General features: G+C 37.9%; 2 protein-coding genes and 1 pseudogene across 3 annotated transcripts; 1 reads left to right on the top strand and 2 right to left on the bottom strand.

Annotated features, from left to right (window-relative positions):
- Positions 1-742: 742 nt before the first annotated feature.
- Positions 743-3,765, bottom strand: LOC143847400 (stemmadenine O-acetyltransferase pseudogene; annotated as a pseudogene). Its single transcript, XR_013235037.1, has 2 exons — positions 3,696-3,765; positions 743-2,128 (listed from the first exon to the last, which is right to left on the bottom strand). The product of XR_013235037.1 is annotated as a stemmadenine O-acetyltransferase pseudogene (transcript).
- A 6,245-nt stretch (positions 3,766-10,010) lies between these two features.
- On the top strand, positions 10,011-13,622 carry LOC143847166 (uncharacterized). The gene is made up of 3 exons (XM_077355891.1): positions 10,011-11,013; positions 11,303-11,501; positions 13,352-13,622. Exons 1-3 carry the CDS (start codon positions 10,958-10,960, stop codon positions 13,511-13,513), a joined length of 417 nt encoding a protein of 138 aa, XP_077212006.1. The 5' UTR covers positions 10,011-10,957; the 3' UTR covers positions 13,514-13,622.
- Positions 13,623-17,692: 4,070 nt separating this feature from the next.
- On the bottom strand, positions 17,693-19,218 carry LOC143845622 (small heat shock protein, chloroplastic-like). Its single transcript, XM_077354005.1, has 2 exons — positions 18,813-19,218; positions 17,693-18,284 (listed from the first exon to the last, which is right to left on the bottom strand). The coding sequence occupies exons 1-2, from the start codon at positions 19,039-19,041 to the stop codon at positions 17,830-17,832; spliced, it is 684 nt and encodes a 227-aa protein (XP_077210120.1). The 5' UTR covers positions 19,042-19,218; the 3' UTR covers positions 17,693-17,829.
- Between the last annotated feature and the right edge of the window lie 1,662 nt (positions 19,219-20,880).

Raw genomic sequence — 20,880 nt, 5'->3', positions numbered from 1 at the left:
GTGGTTTGGATGACTCAAACAACATGGCTTGATGTGATATTTGTAGTGGCTAGCTCAGATAGATTATCTGAGGTCACCCTCATCTACATCCCACTATATCTATATGTATATATGCGTGTACGCGCGCGTGTTTAAATCTCAATTTTTACAAAAGTTTTTATATATATATTTTTAAAATTTAGAAAGTTATATAATTTTAAAAATGAGAAAATTAGTATTTTGAGATTGTTTGGTACTTGAATTAATCTATCAAAATCCAGCATTGGCGTCTCATCGCATCACTATTTTTAGATTGTACCTTTGGATTCGCTGGAACTCTAAATTCCATGATTATTTTTTTGTTATTTTCCTAACTAATTCCTATTTCTCTAGGAATGAATTTACAAAAAATAATAGAATTTGTGGGAGTCTAGTGGCATGGGCATAATTAGGAACTTTAGAGGAATTAATTTATTTAAAAAAAAAATTAAAATTATTTGAATTATTTTTCTCTTTTATTTTTTTTTGGGTACATCTAGGCCTATATATTTTGTTATTATTAATTTATTATTGATAATGAAAAAATGATTTACAATACTAAAATTACTTATATAGAGAATAATTTTTTTATCTTGAAACAATATTCTGCCACATGACAGTTTTCTCAAAAACTATTTAGATTTTTGATTTTTGATTTTTGGGAAGAGTTGTAAAATCAATTATTTACTTAATTATTAGCGTGACATTACAAACGATTATTTTCATTGCTAAATAGAAACATATACAACAATGACAAAATTAATTACATGCAGATTTTCAGAAATACTAAACAATATTAGGAGGGGAAAGAAAAGATAGGAGTTCTTGATCTTGTTCGAGTTTAGCCATTTCTTCCTTATCTAGGGTCACCCAAGCTTCAATTCCGTCACCACTTCTATTCCCAATGAGAAAAACAATATTCTCTGCAGGAACTGGGCATATACTTACCCAAATGGGTTTCCCCCAACCAAAATCTGCTTCATATATGGGGAATCTAAACCAACCAGTGAAGGAGCAATATCTAATCCCATATTTCAAATACTTTTCATCTGAATCCCTCATATATTCATGAGCTTTCCCATACCCATCTGGTCCTTTTAGTTCTTTGATGAAATCAATATCTACTTTCCTTATTGAGTCCCTCAGCTGCCCCTCTAAGTAACTTTGCATGTCTTCTTCATGACAATCACTCACCACAATCCCTGATGTAGAAACAGGAACCCATAGATTTCCAAAGGAATGATCAGGCAAAGGTGGGACCATCCTCTTGCGTATGCTCACTGCACTCACGGCCACACATGCACCCGCAGACCCCACCGCCCTTTGAGCCTTTATAACACATTGCCAAATGAGTGCTGATATTGCTTCGTAGCGTGTGGGACGCGGAAAAGGTTTACCCTTTGTAGTTCTATCTCTAAGTAAGGCGATCTTCGATGCATCGAACACAAACCTTCTTGTGACAATATTCATTCCTATGGGAAATTTATATTGTGACACGAATTCTTTCGGTGGGAAAAGTGAGGCGATGTCGAAACTGGGACCCATAACTTCAGCGGACCCTCTTGTATTTGCAGCCCAGCTGTTGATCAATGTGATCAAGGAAGTCCCATCAGCAATCTTGTGAGAAATTCCAATGCCAATTGCCAGTCCACCACAGTCAAACATGTTGACTTGGATGGCAAGAAGTACATCCCTCCCTGATTTAGCAGTGGAATATTTGCATGGGACGAACTGCTTGAGTACTTCAAGATCAAGTTGTTTGAGAAATTCTGAGAGTTGGCCCTTTACTCGAGCTTCCGAAAAATCGACACCCTCATCATTACAATTAATGATGCCGGATTCTTCGATCCTTCCAGCTAATGGGTAGAATTGAGTTAAGGTTTCTGATAGAGATTTCTTTAGTTGCTTAGTTTTTTCGACACTATTTTTTAGTCCATTCTCGCCGACATCATACCCAGAGTAGAATAGAATCAATGGCACGTACATTGAAGGAGAAAGCTGGTCTAACAAGGAGAGCTTGAAGCACTGGAGGTGAGGGGGAGTTGGTGATGATGGTCCAACGTTATTTGTGGAGATGACTTCAATGCTGAACATTTTCGCATCAGAATACCTACCAACAAGAAAATGTTTGCCTTTTTTATAAAAAACTGCAAAATTCTGTTAATTTACTTCTTCGAATATCATAATTGTTAATATTCTAATTGAAAAACTACTACTCACGAATAATGTTTGCATAATCTTACGTGATAAAAGGAAAAGTAGTAATGGGAATATAAGACATGCATGATAAAAAGAAAAGTAGTAATGGGCATATAAGACATGCATAAGGGAATCTCTCTCTCTCTCTCTCTCTCTCTCTCTCTCTCTCTCTCTCTCTCTCTCTCTCTCTCTTCTCTCTCTCTATTTAGAGTTAGTTGTGGGAAAATAAATCTAGATTCAGCCACAAGACCAATCATGGTTGTAATTTCTTCAATTCCCAATTTCATATCAGCAACCATGTTAAGGAGGCCAGTAATCTCAATACACTTTGTAGACAGAGGATGTGTTCCATTTTCAGGCCTGTTACCTTAAATGTCTCAGTCTTCACCTTTTTTATTTTCCATCTCAGCCGAGCTACCATGAAAAAAGATAGAACTGGATGCAAGTAAGAGGTCATACAAGACGAGCTGCCAAATTGTTCACATCTCGATCACCCTTTTTTTTGAAAAGGAATTGTTAGTTGGTCTTCGAGATTCTCACGTAGATTTATTTGTAGTTGTTTAATTTAATTCGCGATTCATGAAACCTAAATAATAAAATGCATGTCTGATTGTTTTATCACTTAATTGCATTGTGCTTAATAGAAATTTAAGTGCTTGCGTCAGATTTTTATTAGTATTAATCATATAGTTAAGGAACTAGTAAAACATGAATTTTAACCTTCAACTTTTATCGATTTGTCCCATTTAATCCTTTCCAAAAAATTCAGAAATTTATAGAGTTTGTTCTACAGAATTTGATCTTCATATATCCTTTTGAATCACTTCATTTGATTACAGGATGTGCAAGATATAAGCTTTCAAATCTCATCTATCTATTCTTCCATATTTGTAAAACCAAAATTTTAACCTTAAATTTTAATGGATTTAACCTATGTAATCAATCTTCTACAAAAATTATGAAATTTATGTAGATTATTCTACATGATATACTCTTCAAATCTCCTTTTAAATCACCTCATTAGGTTATGATATGAGCAAGACATGATCTTTTAAATTTAATCTATCCATTCTGGCATAAATCGAATTATGTGACTTTCCTATCTGATATTAGATAAAATTGATTATGTTCGAACAAATGGGATTTGATTCTAAGATATTAGTATGTCATATATTAGAGAGTTATCTTATTTGGTACATGTCTTATTGATAGGTTCTTCTTTTCAAACGTTCATAATCAAAATGTCAAGCCATTTTGAAAATCCAAATGGATTTCACAGCTGTATGATACAAAGTATATTGTATTCAGTAAGCCTCAATGCCTCTCTCCAAGAGTCAATCAATAAAGAAAAGAGCCGAATGAATACTTATAGTGTTAGAATTTAAAAATTTTCTTTTCCTTATTAAGTCCTAAGGCTTTTCCTTGGATTTCCAATGTTTTTCAAATCAAGAATAAGAAAAACAAACTTAAAAACGTACCACTATAAGTGTCCAATTTTCCTCCCTCTGTCAGATTTACCCGTTGCCCTGATCACGGATAAGTCTGAGCTCGATGAAAAAATGAAGTACAACCTACATTCCAATTCCCTTTTGTAGGCCCAAAAAAGGCAAAAACTATGAGGAGGAGATGGAGATTTTTGTTTTTTTAGTAGTTATCTTATGCGTTATCAACTACATCAATTCAAAGACAATAGAAAACATGGATCGTGGTGCATGCATCACTTTTCTAATAATAATAAAGTGTTGTATGCATTTTCTTTTTAAACAAAAACCTTAATTTCTAAAGTACCATGTTTCTAAATAAAAATATCAATATGTTTTTAATTAATTGCGAAACGTTTTTATTACATGCAACATATTCTTAAACAAAAACATCCAACACAGTTCTAATTAATAATAGTAAAGTGTTGCACTTCCATCATGTTAGAAGGTCGGTTAACGGAGAGACATTTCATTTAGCTTGCGAAGGAGTCTCTAGAGCGGCTTTAATGGGAGATTTTCGATTCTCTCCCTCCTTCATTGTTTTGGTTCTCATAATTTTCCCCTCCTTGCTTTGCTGTATTAGTCTCCATGACGGTCTTGGTCGTGATTTTTATCAATAAATCCTCGCCATTTCAAAAAATAATAATAATAAACCGGTAAAGGAAATTTCTTTCTAAATAAAACCTTATTTTTGAAAGTAACATAATCCTAAATAAAAATATTGCACTGCAACTTGCAAGCAATATGTTTTAAAAAATAAAATATTTAATTACATGCAAAAAATTTCTAACTTAAAAAAGATGTTGCAACAACCATGTTTTTAAAAATAATGAAGTGTTGTCGGACCAAAATCGAGAAGGAGAAGTGAGAGATTTTCGATTTTTTTTATAGGTCACTTATGTGTTGCAGCAACCACGTACAATTGGCCAACATATTAAAAATCGGGGAGTGATAAATCGACCCCCAAATATCTTAAATCGTCCCCTATTTGTCTTTCTCTCTCCTCTGGGGTGTGATTCGAGCAACACTGTTCTAATAAAAATAAAATGTTGAATGCCATTTCTTTCTAAATAATAACCTTATTTTTAAAGTAACATTGTTCTAGATAAAAGTATTACATTGCATGCAAGATGTTTTTAAATATAAATATACCCACCGAGGCGTTGGTTCTTCGGCATAAAGTCACGGGTTTGCTCCCTGTTGACGAGTGTTCGAATCCCGCCCCCCGACTTACCTGATACACGTGGTGAGTGGGTCGTTGCGTGTATCTGTAGGGACTAGTCCTACTCCCGAAGGGGGTGGGGACATCCTATGTCATAAAAAAAATGTTTTTAAATATAAAATATTGGATTATAGGTAGCATATTTCTAAATAAAAACACATGTGCAACAAGCATGTTTCTAAAATATTATAAAAAAAGCGCTGTAGGCCCAAAACTATAAGGTAGGGTGGCAACTCGGGTAGGAGGGTCAGGTTTTCCATAATCCTACCCTACCCGAGAAATTATGTCGGTCGATTTTTCATGGGAAAACTCAAGATTCATAAACCGACCTTACCCAAGATTGTTTCTCGTGTTCGGTCGGGCCGGGTCGGCATTTTAATGTTTGCTTACTACAGTGATTAGTTTCAAATATTGTAGAATACAACAAATCTTTGCACTAGAAATATCTAAATTTATGTGTTCAAGTGCCAGAATTTAAGAAGGAAACTACGTTTTCCCATCACAAACCTGATCACCTCACTAAAAACAATTATATCAATATACTTGAAAATAATTTGGGATTCTATTCAAGAAAATCAAAGCACACCTCGAAGAGTTGGGTTGGGTTTCAGGTTTTTTTCTTCTTTAAACCGGGCCCGACCCAAGTTTGGATCAGGTTTTTCACCCCAAAAGTTTAGTGGGTTTCTTATGTATTGAAACTACTACAATTCTAATATATTAAAAATCATGGAGCATGGTGCAAGCAAGACATTCATTTTTTTTTACTGATAAAGAATTATATTAGAAAAAATAGATGACCAGGGGATCAACCAGGCCATCGAGATGACCAGGGAATCAATCAAGAAATGCAAAGAAAAACAAGGAATACAAGGAAATATACATCAAGGGGGAGGAAATCAAACATTTACAAAGCCATCCTAGAGGTCCCTCCCTCATTAGCCGATCTGCCTCACTGCTTGCCGTCCTTGTGTGTTGGAAGGAGATGAAGGATCCCTCTACTCGATCCACAATCTCGTCCATCCAATGTGCAAACCCCCAAGGATACGGGATGCTTCCCATCAACTAATTTATAACATTCAAGGAATCCCTTTCCACTATAACCTGATTAAGGATATTATGATCAATTAAGCATATTTCTTGGTGAATGGCTCTTATCTCCGCCTAGTTGAAGTATGCAATCCCAATGGGGCTTGAAAAGCCCATCTTGAACTTCCTCCCTAATCGCAAAGAAGACCACCCACTCATACTGGCCAAGGGTATCCGAAGCTAGAACCATCAAAGTTCAGCTTATAGAAACCATCCATAGGCAAGACCCATGACTGAGCAACGGACTCCCTCTACTCCCCACTAAAGCAAAGTCCAGTCCACCCCTTCATAAGTCGTCCAATGAGACGAATCTGAAGCTGGGTAGAGCCCTAACCCATGCAATGATCAATGCTAACACCTTAATGAAGAGGAAATGCAGAGTTTTTACTTGGCCCCCGAACATCCTGGCATTCTTGCTTCCCACAACACCCAAATATTATTAACGTTACATTCCATAAAAAATTTCCATGTTTTTGCCGAGGAAGGCATGACTAATTTTCCAATAGCTCAGAGAGCTTGGATGGAAACACTCATGCAGTGCCAAGTCTACTAAGAAGTTTGCTCCACATGAACTTGGTTGTTCTACAATGAAGGAACATATGATCTACTCTTTTTCCTTCCTCCACACATAGCTCTCAATGATCTATGATCCACATGTGCCGATATGGTAGATGATCCATCATGAGGATTTTATCTAGAAAAATGGTCCAAGCAAAGGCACAAACCCTTGGGGAGGTGGTATGCTCCACACTAGAGCCACTAGCGAGGATGCTCCTCAAGAGCACCATATCCAAACCCTTTTGTAAGTACAAGACTTTTTTGTGTAACATGATGCCATCCTTTGTAGGATTATTGCCACCCTCTTTATCTACTTGTCAAAGAGGTTCCTCCTGAATGCAATCTTCCATGAAATACTGTCCGCCACTCTCTACAGACCCAAGCCTCCTTCCCCATCCCCACTACAAACAGGTTTCGGAAGGCTTCCTTTAGCGGGGCATCTCTACACATCTTGTCCTCCCATAACATGATCTTTGACCCGAGAGTAAACTCTAAACTTAATGCCTTCATCGAATTTTCTCTTCCCATTTAAATATCACTCCAACCTGTAACTCTCTTGAGACCGGATTTGTCATTCGATATCCAACATCTGGAAGAGCTCTATACTTTCATTCAATAACCTTCATCCATACTGGTTGCCTTCTTCTCCAAGTCTAGTAGCCACTTCCCTAGGATTGCTTGGTTCAACACTTTTAATCTTCTAATCCATAGTCCCCTGAATCTATAGGCTTGTACACCTCCTCTTGACTAACGAGATGCATCTTCTTTTTACCATCCTCCCTATAAGAATCTTCTTTGAATTTGTTCTAATTAGCTCACCGCACTCATTGGACATTTAAAGACTAATAGCTGGTTGTAGACACCCAATTTTGTCAAGGTGATATTAGTGATAGGTTGTCGCGAGGATGAGTGCCATGACGAGCCCAAGGCCTATGTTCTCTTTCTCTTGATATTTCTATGGTTAGCGAAATAGAAAATATCTCCCAAAATGGATTTGTCCCAAGGTTAAAACCAAAAACCCATTTTCACACAGCCCCCACCTTTTACAGCACAACCAAAAAGCCCATTTTTGCACGGCATTTATCCAAATTTAACTTCGAGTAAAAAACATATAAAAATTGTGTACACCAATTCAAATCACGAAACTAGATTCTTGTGATTCTCCTTGCCGCAAGGAATCCAACGGATCTGACCGTGCACGATTTGGAGTCCAAACGAAGGAGTTATGATCTGTCAAAGCTTCCGAAAACCTCAGAAAATCAGATTTCAGACGCACCAAAATTGCCCACACTAATTCAAAGTGCGAAAATAGGTTTATTGGACTCTCCTTACCATAAGGAGTCCAACGGATTTGACTGCTCGCGATTTGGAGTCCAAACGAAGGAATTATGGCCCGCCGAAGTTCCAAAAACTCCCGAAAGCCCCTGGCCTACCTAACGTCAACTCAACTCAACTCAACTCAACAAAGCCTTTGTCCCAAACCAGTTGGGGTCGGCTATTCATTTCATAGAAGAGTGGCAAATTTTACGGTTGGCTACCAACCTGACGCTAACCTTCCACCTAGCCTCAACTCAACTCAACTCAACCTTGGCCGACCTAACCCGGTCAAGGAAAATCGAGGACTCGGAGCGATACAACTTTTCAAGCGCCGTTGTTCTGCCGAATTCCGGAGAACTCGGAGCTACACCATCCTACAAGCACCGTTACACCGCCGAATTTTCGGAAAACAAGTTCACTTTTAGGTATATTTACATTAATTTCCCTGCTTTCCACATTTCAATTGTAAGACTGGCATCGGGTAGTTATATGGTTCAGAGATCCTTTTGCCCTGAATCCTATTCATCAGAGGGTTTGGATCATCCTATTGAGATTGATTCTATGGGCGAGGCCTCTTTACATTGGGGCCCAACAAATGAATGGTTTGGACCTTTGAAGCCAAAGTGATTTTTTAAAAATATACTTTTTATAGGCTCCACCTTCTCCTATGTTCTAAACCATTTATTGTTGGGCCCAGCCCATTGAGGGTTTGCCAGAGAGAGAGAGAGAGAGAGAGAGAGAGAGAGAGAGAGAGAGAGAGAGAGAGAGAGAGAGAGAGAGAGAGAGAGAGAGAGAGAGAGAGAGAGAGAGAGAGAGAGAGCATAAATCATTTTTGACCAATCCTTTAGCTGTCCCCCAAGTAAAAAGGGCGTGAATAAATCATTTCCCTTACACCCACTGTTTTTTCCCTAGAAATGGAGGCTATTTAAAACCATGATTAAATGTAAGAAAACTTGCAAAATATCAGAGTTGGCTGTTTTCTACTGCATTTTCTATTCACACCATAGCTCAATTGTTCCATGCCTGGACATACGTGTGACATGTCATAAAATACCATGACTTGATTTTGTTACATTGATTGAACTTTAAGCAGTTATTTTTGAAGTACCTTTTTTGGACTTTACGAGTTTTTGAATACAATGCGAAATTTCCTAACTGCGTGCTTTCAGTATTTATAGTGTTCAAGACCATGACTTGGTTTGTTTACATTTTTGAAACTTTAAGCAGTTATTTTGAAGTACCCTTTTTTTAGTATCACTCACTTTTTTAGCGACAACATTGAAATTCTAACTTCTAAGAAAATGTTAGAAGTTAGAACCATGGTGTCAAATTTCGGCCGAAATACCGAATTTCGGATTTCGATTGGGACTGGAAAAGAAATCACCCGAATTCGAAATTTCGGCACAGCAATGAACTTTGCTCTGACTTTTTACCAAATTTCGGTCAAAATTTCAGGTTCGGCTATGTCCCCCAAAATTTAAATCCATGGTTAGAACTACCATACTTTTTCCTCATTTCTTTCTGCAATCTGACTCGGATAAATTCGTTATGTAATGATATTTGTATCATGCGTCTTTGGTTGCTCATACCTATTCGTCTCGTCTGTGCAGATGTTGCTTCAAATTGGCTATCTTGTTTCCCAATTTTAGCGAGAAAGCATGTTTATGATTTGTTCTTTATTAACGGGCCGTCAACAGAAACTGTTCAGGCTCTAGTTCCTGTTGTGCTGCAGAATGGAATTAATGAAGATGTTGATCCAACTTCCGTTTGTTCAAATGCTGAAAGGTACCAGGGTAGTACTACTGTCTCTGAGTTTATTAGTTTTTGTACAAGTATAATGTTTCTTTTGATATTTCAATGTATTGTGTTAGCTTATAAATTGGTATTTTTGTGGGATTTTACAATTAATCACTTAATGTGTGGCATATTCTATAATTTTGTAGAAGTCTCACTATTTTAGTGATATAGTGGGAGATAGGGTGTACGACCCACGCCCACTCTCTGTCCCGTTGATTTGTGCTGTGATATTAGGTGAAAAGTATCAATTTTGGCATTTTCTCCTAACGTACAACTATTCAATATAGCCGTAAATGATGCAGTAAAAGTAAAAAGAACAGGTCCTAGTAGATCCCATCTAAGAGATAAGGGGAGGAAAACTCAAAGTAGAGAGAGAAGCTCAGCCCTGAGAAGATTTCTGTTCATTGATGTTGTGGTGTGGTGGTGGAATTAATCTAGTGCACAATGCAGTTTTGAGAATATTTCATATAGGACTGTTGCCTTTACCTCTTTTTCTCAGATTTTCCGTATCACTGTTTGGGAATTCCAATTCTGTCTTAGAGATTTTCTTCAGTCACGGAGGTCGGAGAGGACTGCTTCATGTGGAACAGACCTGTTGCTAATTGTAGAGCTGAGCTGATATGATGTTTACCACTTTGAAATATCTTGCGATTGTTGCTAATATTTATATGGTTACCTTTTGAAGTCTATCGTAGCAGTGTAAGAGTTCGTGGAAGAATTGGGTATATGATGTTTTAAGATCTCATACCAGTTTTCACTGGATTCTCAACTTTGGGATTTTGTGGGGATTATTTTTGTTTTGGTCCCACATCCATGATCATTTGTTGAGGCTGTCCATGTTCAGTTGTGTAACTATTTTCTGTATGTTCATTTTGATTCAAATTTCTATTTCACGGCTGAAATAGTTTATTATTGATGACAAAATTTCCCTGCATTTGTTAAAGGATACTGGTATTATGCTTGCTGGAAAATGATGGAGTACGCCGCATGGCTAGAGAATTTGGTGAATCAATCAAAAAATTGAAGAATATGCTATGAGAGAAAACTTCCTCTAAACCCAATCAGATCAAGTCCGGAAAATCACGCAGATGGAGCCTTTAATCGACTAAGATACAAGAAAACCATCTTGATTGGTCAAAAAATAATTTCCACGTCTATGCGGCTGCATTTATGCTCCCAGTCATGCAGGGATATGATAAAAAAAGGCACGTGTTGACTTGCTAGGTAGGGACTTCATTGTTCTTGGAAAACTCATCTATATGCTTGGTGTTTGTATGAAATGCACGGCTATGCATCGGCTTTGGCTCCTGCCCTTCTCGATATGTTAAGCTCTAGGTACTAAAAATGAATATACTTTCTAGAGGAATGCTAAACACAAGTGCATCCTTGCAGAAATAAGATGAAAAGGCGCCCCCATTGGATCCACATCACCATAGTGCATTTAAAATCCTTCAACTTTTAATTTATGCGATTATAAATGCACTGTGGTGACGTGGATCCAATGGGGACGCCCTTTCGTCCCATTTCTGAAAGGGCACCCTTGAGTTAGCATTCCTATACTTTCAATCATGGTTTTATCCAATTTAATAGAAATTTCACATTGCTGGCTGTTACTTTTATGCAGGCAGATCTCCCATCATGTGGAAGCATATGTCAGAAGATCTGTCCTTTTCACAGCTTCGTGCGTATTGGTAGCACTTCATCCCTCATATGTAGCATCCTCCTTGGTTGAAGGCAATCGTGAAATTTCTAAAGAACTTGAATGGATACGCATGTTGGCTCTTCACATTGCTGAATCGGACTCAGATGCGGAATGCTCAACAGTACGTACTGTTAAAGTCCTATGGTGACTTAGGTTCCATATTTGTTCTATCATTTGTTTCTTTTTGCTTGTAGATTTATTGCATAATTTTATTTCTACACCTGATGAAGGTCTGTGTGGGAAGCTGCTTATTGCCCATACTTCCAGCAGAACACACGCCCACCCACACCCACACCCACACCCAGACACTCACCCACGCACCCACCCACACCCCCACCACAAATAGAGACCCTGGAAAGCTTGGCACATCCAGTCCATAAATCCTTCCAACGTCTCACACCTTTCCTAGACCTAATACTGTACTTGGCAAAAACTCGGCCATAACCTGAGAGACTGACTTCCACTCCCCTGAGCTTCGACCAATTACTAATTGCCTAAACCCCACCTGCATACCCCCATGCTTTCACACAACCACCTTCATCGAGAGAGACCTCTTAACCACGGCATATCGCAAGCTTTAATGGCCCACTGCCAAACCTCCTCAAGTTCCCATGAAGGACTTTTCATGTAACCCACCAGGCATTTTTTCAGTTCCTTCTTACGTTCTTCCACTTCTTTTCTGGCTATGGAGATTTCAGGGAATCTCACATTAGCTCCCAAATCAGGGGAGGACAACACCTCTCTCTTTCCTCACAGTGAGTGACCCCCGTCTTCTCTAGCTAGCCCTCCCTCTCTAGCATGCACGCATTTTCTATATTTGCTTCGAGTGCCGAAGTTGTAGTATCCACAGGCTACACACTTCCAATCATCGGCTTGATTCGAGGTCGATGGTAGTCCGAGATCCTCTGCCCACCTTCCTGAGTTCCTTCTACGTTTAAAATATTTTCTCTAGGGTCAACTGTTTTCTCCCTCTCATTTCCGGAAACAAGATCAAACTCCCGAGGGCTTCTTGGCGAGGATCGAGGTGATGGATTTAAGCTCCGTCCATTACCTACGAGAACCATGTTTTTCCTGCAACAGTCTCTGTCAATCTCCAAGGACTGCAGAGCTTCATAAACTGAGTAGCCAGCTGCTATAATGTCAAGATACACATCTTTGAGGCTTTCTATTATGTATCCACAACTCCAAGTACCATTGGCTATATTCCTTCCCAGGGAGTTCTCCCGACGATGGCCAAAGAATTCCTGAGCCCTCATCTCCCGACAATTCTACAGGGTGCAGATCTAGCACAGATCCAGCTTCCAAACTCTCTCACATGATTTCAGCCGGGTAGATTCCTTTCACCTTCTTCATGAAATTTTTCTCAAACAAAGAGTTGCACCAGCCGGGAATCGAAGGCAGCCATCTTCCCAAAGAACCAAAGTTTTGGATCAACCGTAGCCCGCGAGAAGATTACCACATGACATTCTCAAGAGAAAGTGGTGTTATTTAGTTGAACACATGCATCTTTTGCAAAGTGGAAGAGGAGTGATGTAATCACGTATTTATTCATCCCCCATAGTGTCAATATGATGGCTGACCTGTTAGCGAAGTGGAAGTGGGGTGTGACGAGAGCTTCAATGTTTGTCTGGAAATATCTGCTCCCTCCGTAAATTTTCTTACCATATATTTCTGGTTTCAATAAAATTTTCTTACTGATTCAAAAAAGGAAAAAAAAACACTAAATCGAACATGTGTTGTGGTAGTGAAAAATATTACACCATGCAACCAATAATCATAAATTTACTCAAGAATGAACCACATAGAAGTAGATTGCTACCTCACCAATAAAATCATGAGAGAATCTTGGTATGCATTTGCATGTACTAAGCATAGAATATGACAAAGGGAGTTTTTTGGTTGTGAATCTGCTATCTGAACCTATTTAAATTCATTTCTCATAATATAACCAATTGATTGTTTCACATGTAGATGGCTATGACATGTCTCCAACTCCATGCTGAGATGGCTCTCCAGGCTTCCCGATCACTTGAATCCGCAGACCATTTCAAGGCGAAAAGTGTTGGAATCACTTCCAGTTTGTTGAAAGGGACAATCATAATGCCATACTCAACCATGCAATACCAGAATTGAATTATCTCTGCTGGTATTCCCTTCTCTGTAATATCCGGTATCAATTCTCTCGCATTAATGATGTATTTATTCAGCTCTGAAATACATTTACATATTTAGTTCATTATAGCATTAATCATTCTGATCGTCCATTGAAAAAAAAAAAATTGAACAAAACATAATCTAATCAGGGAGATCGCTGGATAATGGCCCTTCTGCAGTGTGCCTTACCAGCTAACTGGTTCCAATTGCCACACAAATGATACATGTACACTAGTAGACTATGGCAAACTAAAGGCTTAAGGGGTGATGTAATCATGTATTTATTCATCCCCACACAATTGATACATGTACACTAGTAGACTATGGCAAACTGGATAATGCCCCTCCTACATGTACACTAGTAGACTAGGGCAAACTAAACCCTAAACCCTAAACCCTTATACACACACACATATACATATGCATATGCATACAAGTAGTTTCCTGTAAATACGAAGATGCATCAAGAAAATATAGATTGGTATCTAAGCTAAAGTGGAACTCATGATAAATTAAAGCCTTCATAGGGCATACAGATTCAACTGTGTAAGGAACCCCGTCATGAAACTTCTGCTACCAGTGGATTATTAAATTAAAGGGTCATGTATACTTGGAACAGCTCAGATTTGATAAGAGAATATTCATCAAGATGATATATCCTTTAAACTGGAAGACAGCAAAATGATATGAATACAGATTGAAGATGAAGAAAAAATATCTTAAAAAAACACGGGAAGAGCTTGAAAGCATAATATATATATATAAAACACTAACAGATTGTAGCATATCCCAGGACTCATTTGCTCAACACCTCAACCAGAAAACTGGTATTCCAATTATGAAGTAGGTGCTCAAACATGTAATACCTATATGTGAAATTTAGGGAATTTTGTCACTCAAGAAGTCATGCTACTGTATGAAACTGCCTTTCATAGTATGATAGGTGCTCAAACATGTAATAGATATCTGTGAAATTTAGATAATTTTGTCACTGATGAAGTCAAGCTACTGTATGAAAACTGCCTTTCTGAGTATGAAGTTAGGGAATAGCTATCTGTGAAATTAGGGAATTTCACCACTCAAGAAGTCAAGCTGTTGGATAATGCTCTGAACTAAGCCCAACACGAAGAACATAAGCGACGTCCTATTTTAGAACATTATCCCGACTGCAAATCTAGGTGACATAATGAACTTTGCACCACTTTAAAGTTATATGTAATTGAATTAACACCTTTCAAAAAAAATTCCACCTTATACAGCTGCTTTCTTACGTAGCAATTTATTATGTATGATTTTGACAGAATAAAAAAGGTTATAATAGAGATTCCAAACGAAATGAAACTACAAAGCTCATAACGGCGTATAGTTCATAGTTCCCTTTTACTCCTTTTGCTTCTTTTCTTGCAATGTGTTTCCATTCTCAAGGTATTTCACATGCGAAAAATGAAATGCACCTTCACCTATGGCTTAACACTCCAGGGGAAAGTAATCACCTATGTTTTGAAAAGGGAAGGAAAGACAGTGAAGTGGTGCCTGAGATAAAATTTGTTCAATAGACAGCTGGTCTATACCAATCATATAGCCAATTCAAATTGGTTCTGGTGGTCGGTGGTCCTATATGTTTTCTGGGTTTTTATTATCTATGACCAATTTTGTTCCAATCTGGTTTAAACGGTAAATTCGGTCCAGTTCTTAAAACACCAGGGCACTGCAACTATTTCCTGCCTCTTCATTTTTCTTAATTTCTACTCTATGCCTAGATCGATGGATTACAGATGGTGATATGCAAAAAAAGGGAATTGGAGATGGAGGAGAAGGGCTGCAATCTTCTAACAATAAGAAGATCAGAATCGTGCGAGAGACACAGGAATGAACGATTGAATCGAATAAATCCATAAAGGGGAGAAAGGGTTGTTCTTATAGAATTCCCCATATGGCCATTTGGCCATCACATCCTTCATCGTAGCCGTTATTAGGTGATCTTTATAGGATTGAACTAGATAACGGTCACATGTCAATCCTGCCATAGATGATCCTTTAACTCTTGATCAAATAATGTACTTATAATTAGATGATCTTTGAACTCTTGATCAAATAATATGTCGTATAAGGGGTGGGAGGTTGGTAGATTACGTAGAGGACGAGGCTCCGGAGCATGGAAGTCTATTTCTTCATTGTTAGATTGTTTCAAGCAGGGGATTAGGTTTGGGTTGAGGGATGGAAAGAGAGTAAGGTTTCAAGCAGCCATCTCAGATGATTTAAATGAATGAGACAAAATCTGAGCCTATGTGGGTGCCCTCACATGCAACAACCCAACTGCGAAATGCCTTATGCGGAGGTCCCAAGCAAATCCTGTCATATAATTAGATGATCTTTGAATTCATGGTCAAATCAGGTGTCATTCAAGAGCCCTTCATAATACAGATCATGATCGGCCTCCTAAGATCCATCAATCGACTGTCTCGATACCACACTTATAGAGAAAAGTACGGAATGCGGGCAATGATTGCAAACTACACTATGCGAGTAGTTTTGGACTTTAGTTCAAAACACACTGATCTTGGAATAATGGAGGAAAAGAGACCCTTTTGCCCTTTCTAACACCATCAGAGCCCAACCTCAATCATCCTCTCTGCAGTCCTATTTTGAATATTTTATTATTTCTTACTGTATCTTTCGGCTAGCCTTTAATACATATCGATTTCTTCCAGGTCTTGGCCTTCCAATAGAAACCCTACCATTAAGAACAGCTACGTTATTAGTTATACCAGCGATGTTCCCTAATCTGTGATTGCCAACCAAAAGAAATCCAGAAGTAGGAACGGCAACGTTATTAAGTATACCGGCATTGTCTCTTCCACTTGATCCGAGTTAATTAAGATAGATAGTCAGTCGGTAAATCAGAAACGGCAACGTTATTAAATATACCACCATTGTTTTCCCCACTCCTACTGTTTTATCTATTGATCAAACCATCATTGATTAATTGAACACCCTAATAAGAAACGAGAACATTATTAAATATATATATCCAGCATTTTTCCCACTCGAACCGTTATATCCACTAATCGAATCATCGTTGATTAAGGTGGCCGATCGCCCCAATAAAAAACGACAACGTTATTAAATATATCGCTAGTGTTTTGCCCACTCGATCCTTTATATCCACTCATCGAACCATCGTTTATGAAGTTAGTCGAACCAGTGCTATTCTCACTCTTTGAACGGCAACGTCTGTCTCTCATAGAGGCATGCTACACGTTGAGGTGTACTCTCATGCAACAAATCTGGGGAGGCTATTTGGGGTCTGATGGTATCAGGAAGGGTAAAAGTTTCTTTGTTCCTTCACCTTTCCAAGATTTGTGTGTTTTGAACTGAAGTCTAACTACCACAGTTGTCGCTGTTTCCAATCTTTGCCTACATTCCATACTCTACTCACATTTATATTATGAGAAACGAGGTTAATCATCAAAATCATATCTTGAGAACTAGGGAATGCCTAGTAGGAGCATTGTTTGTTCCACTTTTGCCTGATCTGGACCATCCAATCCATCTCACAGGGTTTGATTTGAACCTCCAAGATCTCAAAATATGATACTGACCGTCAGGTTAAACAACAAAATATACACATTATTTGAGATTTTATATGCTGTGTGACCATGTTGACCAGTATTTTTCAAAAAGTACTGTACAACCCACTTTATAGGATGATCCAAACCGTTCTTTTGATGGGCACCGTAAATAGGTTGTGCCCGTACTGTATGGCGCAGTTCAATGGATGATCCAAGCAATTCATTTGAAAAACCTTTTCCATATGATTTCCTAACCCTCCCATCCATTACGAAAATCTCTATAGAAATGAGGGTTAGGATCATCTTGTGGAAATGATTCTTAGGGGTACAACCTATTTAGGTGGCCCAACAAATGAAAGTTTCGATCATCCGTATGGAATTTTTTGAAAAATACTGGACTATAAGGCTACACCCCATATAAAATCGCCACATTATACAATGTCCCAATTAAAATGACTGACTTGAGCTCTAGTCTATAGGGCATCCAAAGCAAAGCCTATTAAATCGACAGTTTTGATCAATCAAAGATGAGATCCAGTGCCCCATAATGAGCAAGATTGATCTGTTTACTATTCAAAAACCCATATTTTCTGAATTATTATGTAAAAATGCTGCTTTCTCCTTACATTCCAAAACCCTTTTACTCATCTCTGTTCAGAAAACAAAGAAGAAATTTCTATCCATAACCAGGCCAGCAAACTGAAAAACAAAGGCCCAAAAAGCTCACTCCACATCTATATCCAAAACCCTGCTTGAAGTCTTTCCCTTTGGAATGGTTATATACAACACCCCATCTTTCACTTCTGCTTTAATTTTCTCCATTTCAATGTTATCTGGCAAAGCTATTCTACTGCTATATCTCCCATAGCTCTTTGAAGACCATTCTTCTTCTTCTTCTTTTCCTTGTGGGTTTTTCATGGGCATCTTTTCTGCTCTGACTACAAGCATTTTTTCCTCAACCCAGACCTTCACATCTTTCTTGGTCATGCCTGGCATGTCAAATCTCATCTTGAACTCTTGTTCACCTTCCTTTATCTCCCATGGTGTCCTCCCCCTTCTGTAACTCACCCCATTATCTTCACTCAGAGAAGGGTAACTCAAAGGATCTTCCATTATTCTTTCCATGGTATCCATCATTTGCTGGACTGTCCTTGCAGTTGGAAAACGGTCCCAAATACCTGAATTCATCAATCCTTATTAGTACATCTGTTCTTTCAAATGGGTTTTCAGAAAAATGAGAGTTGTACATAAATGAATTTCATTACATATAGCCTTTAGCAGTGTACAAGTCCTCTGTCCATTTGCAAAAACAAGTTCCTATTTCTCATGTCATTAGGATCTTATTTTATTAGTTTATATTCTGAAACTCAGCGTATAAGGGCACTGAATTTTATCTGTTATATACTGAAACTCAGTATATAAGCACCCTGATTGCGTGGGGACCATAAAGATCAGCCAAACAGGGTATTATACACTGAGTTTCTGTATATAATCAAATAAAATAAGATCCTATTGACACGAGAAATGGTATTTCCACACCCTTTTGTTTGTCTTTTCCTCAAATTATTATATTTCCACCCTTTTTAGTTTGTTCTTTTTCACTGAAAATGAATTTAAAAACAGAAGGAGAAACAAAGGGGGTAGAAACTAGAAAGTGGTGAAAATATCATTCACCTATATGAGAACAAGTGTCTTAGTTTATTTACCTAGTGGGGTAACTGGGGCTACCCTTTTCTTGGGCTGTGGTTGCTGCCTGTTGGCTTTTTGAAAGTGATCCAAGCTTTCTGTTCCTCCAGCTCCCATGGCTTTGATACTAGTGTAATAATTCCTACCAATAGGTTTTAGCAGAGGTGGAAATCTGAAAGGCTTCTGGGTGGGACTTCTTTTAGATAAGAGAGGAAGGGAAAAGCTAAGATTTGAGATTGATGAAGACATTTTGCTTCAAATAATGCAAGAATTAGATGGCTTTCAAATGGGTTTGTTTCTTTGTAAAGAAAGAAAAACAAGCAGCTAAAAGATGATAGAAATCTTGGTGCTCTGTATGGTATTTAAAGGGGATGGATTTTTCTGGAACATGTGGATATTGGGATGGGGAATTTCTTGGGAGTGGTTTCTAGACTTCTCTGGAGGACTTCTTCGAGATGGACATCTCTACTAATATTAGAGAGACTTCTTTTTTGTCTTTTCCGTTCTTTCAAAAACTTAACATAGGGCTGGATGAATGCACGTGTCTATGTAGGTGCGCATGTGTGTGCACCGTATAATTGGAGTCGGTATCTGATTCCGATTCTGTCACATTCTTGCTATTGGTTACAAAAAAAAAAAGAAGAAGAACGTAATCGAGGGAATGAAATTGAGACCAGGGTTGAATTAAAAGCGGGAAGATGTTGGAATCTGTTTCCCACTCGAACAGGTGGTATCCTGATTCTGTTCTGGTTGGAATGGAATTTTTTAGTAGAATTTTTTTGAATTAAATTTTTATTTTTTATTTTTTTCATTCCCCTCAGGGGAGAATTAGAATAGGAATCGGAATATTATCTCAGGTCCGTTTCCTGATTCCAGCAAGGGCTTCAGGAAAGTGTTGGAGACTGGTGAAAAGGAAAACCCTTTCTAACCTCTGTTTGGATTCCAAGAAAAACATTTATAATGGAAAAAATTTCTTGGGATTTTTTTTTTCTTTTCACGATTTAGAGGGAAATGTTATGATTATGGCTAATTTCAATGGATATTATCATAAATTGTAAGTACCTATAAATAAATTTTGACTAGTGTTGGTTCCAATTATAATTTTCCTGTGTTAAAAAGTTAGGAAATTTTAGAAACATTTTTCCTTTCTGAACTTCTCCACAAAATTCTTGCCATCCAACACTCTGTTTGGATCCCACATGCAACTAAGGCTCTATTTTGTTGCCAAACGCTTCGCATTCATTGGAGTTTTAAAATGCCAATGAACTTCTATACATCTAGCTATTCATGTTTCTCGAGTACTAACCATATATTAAAACTTGCTTCTCACTTTGCTTGTACTGGCCTGCCTCCAAAACATAAGGTAATCAAGAATATCTCCCAAAACCATAGAATTTAAATATTACATCAGCCACTTCGACCCACAATCCTTCAGACATGAGCTTCAGTCCTACTAAATATATTATTCATTCCTCAAGAAGAAAGTTCACTTCACCAATGATTTCTCCCTTCCGTTTTCAACAATGTCCTACTTGACTAAAGAGTTAGACAATACTAGAAATAAAAGAAACCAAAGCCTACATAAAAAGCAACCATAAATAAATAAGTAGACATCATCTCCTGCACCCCGTAACAAAAATGTGAGGCACGCAAATTTGATCTTAATTACTAGCCTGGCATTAGAAAATGATTCCAAGAAGTCGAACTCACAACCATTCCAAAAACGTACTCACAAAAGCTACTCCTTATAAGCAACACTGGCCAAGACTCTAGATCCAACAAGCCAAAAAACTATACAAAACATGCCCTATTCGAAAACCTTATCTAACAACCACACATCTTAAGATTGTTTATGCCATTCATGTTTTAGATCACGACCATTCATCCAAAATACCATCTTACATCCATAGAATGCACCATCCAATGCAATATAACTTTTTTCAAAAGGTTATGTGAGCTAAAAAAGAAATACACAGATGGAGGAGGGGATAAAGATTTTCCCACGTACAGCACAAGTTTGGAGACACCTTCTTTAGTAAATGTGTCCACAAAAACATTAGCACCGTAATGGTGTGGGAAAAATACTAG

Source organism: Tasmannia lanceolata, unplaced genomic scaffold (genome assembly GCF_043159265.1).
Source record: "Tasmannia lanceolata isolate RefF3 unplaced genomic scaffold, GAP_Taslan_0.1 ptg000015l, whole genome shotgun sequence".
Taxonomy (NCBI): Eukaryota; Viridiplantae; Streptophyta; class Magnoliopsida; order Canellales; family Winteraceae; genus Tasmannia; species Tasmannia lanceolata.
The sequence above is the reverse complement of the archived record's forward strand: the minus strand, read 5'-3'. Positions and strand labels throughout refer to the sequence as shown.

Coding starts and splice junctions, on each gene's coding strand:
- LOC143847166 (XM_077355891.1), top strand. CDS start 10,958: ATGCACGGCTATGCATCGGCTTTGGCTCCTGCCCTTCTCGATATGTTA. Junction 11,014..11,302: donor CTCGATATGTTAAGCTCTAG/GTACTAAAAATG, acceptor ACTTTTATGCAG/GCAGATCTCCCATCATGTGG. Junction 11,502..13,351: donor CAGATGCGGAATGCTCAACA/GTACGTACTGTT, acceptor TTTCACATGTAG/ATGGCTATGACATGTCTCCA.
- LOC143845622 (XM_077354005.1), bottom strand. CDS start 19,041: ATGTCTTCATCAATCTCAAATCTTAGCTTTTCCCTTCCTCTCTTATCT. Junction 18,285..18,812: donor AGCCCCAGTTACCCCACTAG/GTAAATAAACTA, acceptor TGATGAATTCAG/GTATTTGGGACCGTTTTCCA.